Source organism: Rhinopithecus bieti, unplaced genomic scaffold, assembly GCF_001698545.2.
Source record: "Rhinopithecus bieti isolate Rb0 unplaced genomic scaffold, ASM169854v2 scaffold_76807, whole genome shotgun sequence".
In the NCBI taxonomy this organism is placed as follows: domain Eukaryota; kingdom Metazoa; phylum Chordata; class Mammalia; order Primates; family Cercopithecidae; genus Rhinopithecus; species Rhinopithecus bieti.
The window spans coordinates 34,134-35,481 of record NW_016828159.1 but is presented as its reverse complement, the minus strand read 5'-3'; the positions used below and the strand labels follow the sequence as shown (position 1 = coordinate 35,481).

Below are 1,348 nucleotides of genomic sequence, written 5' to 3'. Positions count from 1 at the left end.
AGAGGTGGAGGCCGAGGTGGAGGCCGAGGCCTCAATAGAGGAGGCAGCATCCGAGGCCACCCCGGGGGAGGCGGTGGCCGCCCGGGCGGCAACGGCGGTGGCGGTGGCGGTGGCGGAGGGCAGCAGCGCGGCGGAAGCCGCCGCCGCAGCGGAGGCTGCGGGGACCCCTTGGGGAGGGGGATGCGGATGCGGATGCGGATGCGGATGCGGATGCGAATGCGAATGCGAATGAGGGGGTGGCGGCCGCGGTGGCGTCTGCGGCGGCCGCCGCGGATGCAGATGAGGATGCTGAGACCCGCGGGGGCTGTGAGGGGAACCCAGATTTTCCGATGGCCTCCCTGTACGTGGGCGACCTGCACCCTGAGGTGACCGAGGCAATGCTGTACGAGAAATTCAGTCCAGCTGGGCCCATCCTCTCCATCCGCATCTGCAGGGACAAGATCACCCGCCGCTCATTGGGCTACGCATATGTCAACTACCAGCAACCGGTGGACGCCAAGCGGGCCCTGGAGACCCTGAACTTTGATGTCATAAAGGGCAGGCCAGTGCGCATCATGTGGTCCCAGAGGGACCCGTCGCTCCGCAAGAGCGGGGTGGGCAACGTCTTCATCAAGAACCTGGGCAAGACCATCGACAACAAGGCGCTGTACAACATCTTCTCGGCGTTCGGCAACATCCTTTCCTGCAAAGTGGCCTGTGACGAAAAGGGGCCCAAGGGCTACGGGTTCGTGCACTTCCAAAAGCAGGAATCCGCGGAGCGGGCCATCGACGTGATGAATGGCATGTTCCTGAACTACCGCAAAATTTTCGTCGGGAGATTCAAGTCGCATAAAGAACGAGAGGCCGAAAGGGGAGCCTGGGCCAGGCAGTCCACTAGTGCTGACGTCAAGGATTTCGAGGAAGACACCGACGAGGAGGCCACCTTGCGATGAAGACATCCCAGGAGCTAGCCAGCCAGCAGAGCCAAACCTTGGCTCACACCCGGTTTACAACCCCCTACCCCAGCCCTCCCCCGCCAACCCACCAGCAGTGTGTTTATTGTATTGGGAGTGCAGGTCTCTCTCTCTCTCTCTCTCTCTCTCTCTCTCTCTCTCTCTCCCTCCCCTCTCCCTCTCTCCCTCTCTCTCTCTCCCCTCTCTCTCCCCCCTTCCTATTTTCTCTCTCCACCTCTCCTCTCCTCCCCTTCCTCTCCCCGCCCACCCCTACCAAGGGCGTTGTGAATAATCTTACTAATCTGTGCCATTTGTAGGTTAAAGGCTGCCTCTTCTCCCTGTGGTTTGGTTTAAAAGCATTTTCATTCTCTCTTTGTTTACTGCACAGGTGATACAATTTCATGGTAGAAACATCA

At 60.0% G+C, this 1,348-nt stretch overlaps 1 protein-coding gene across 1 annotated transcript; it reads left to right on the top strand.

Moving 5' to 3' along the window:
• The first annotated feature begins 6 nt into the window (after positions 1-6).
• On the top strand, positions 7-1,086 carry LOC108523611 (polyadenylate-binding protein 1-like 2). The gene has a single exon (XM_017864293.1). The coding sequence runs from the start codon at positions 330-332 to the stop codon at positions 930-932; it is 603 nt and encodes a 200-aa protein (XP_017719782.1). The 5' UTR covers positions 7-329; the 3' UTR covers positions 933-1,086.
• The last annotated feature ends 262 nt before the right edge of the window (positions 1,087-1,348 follow it).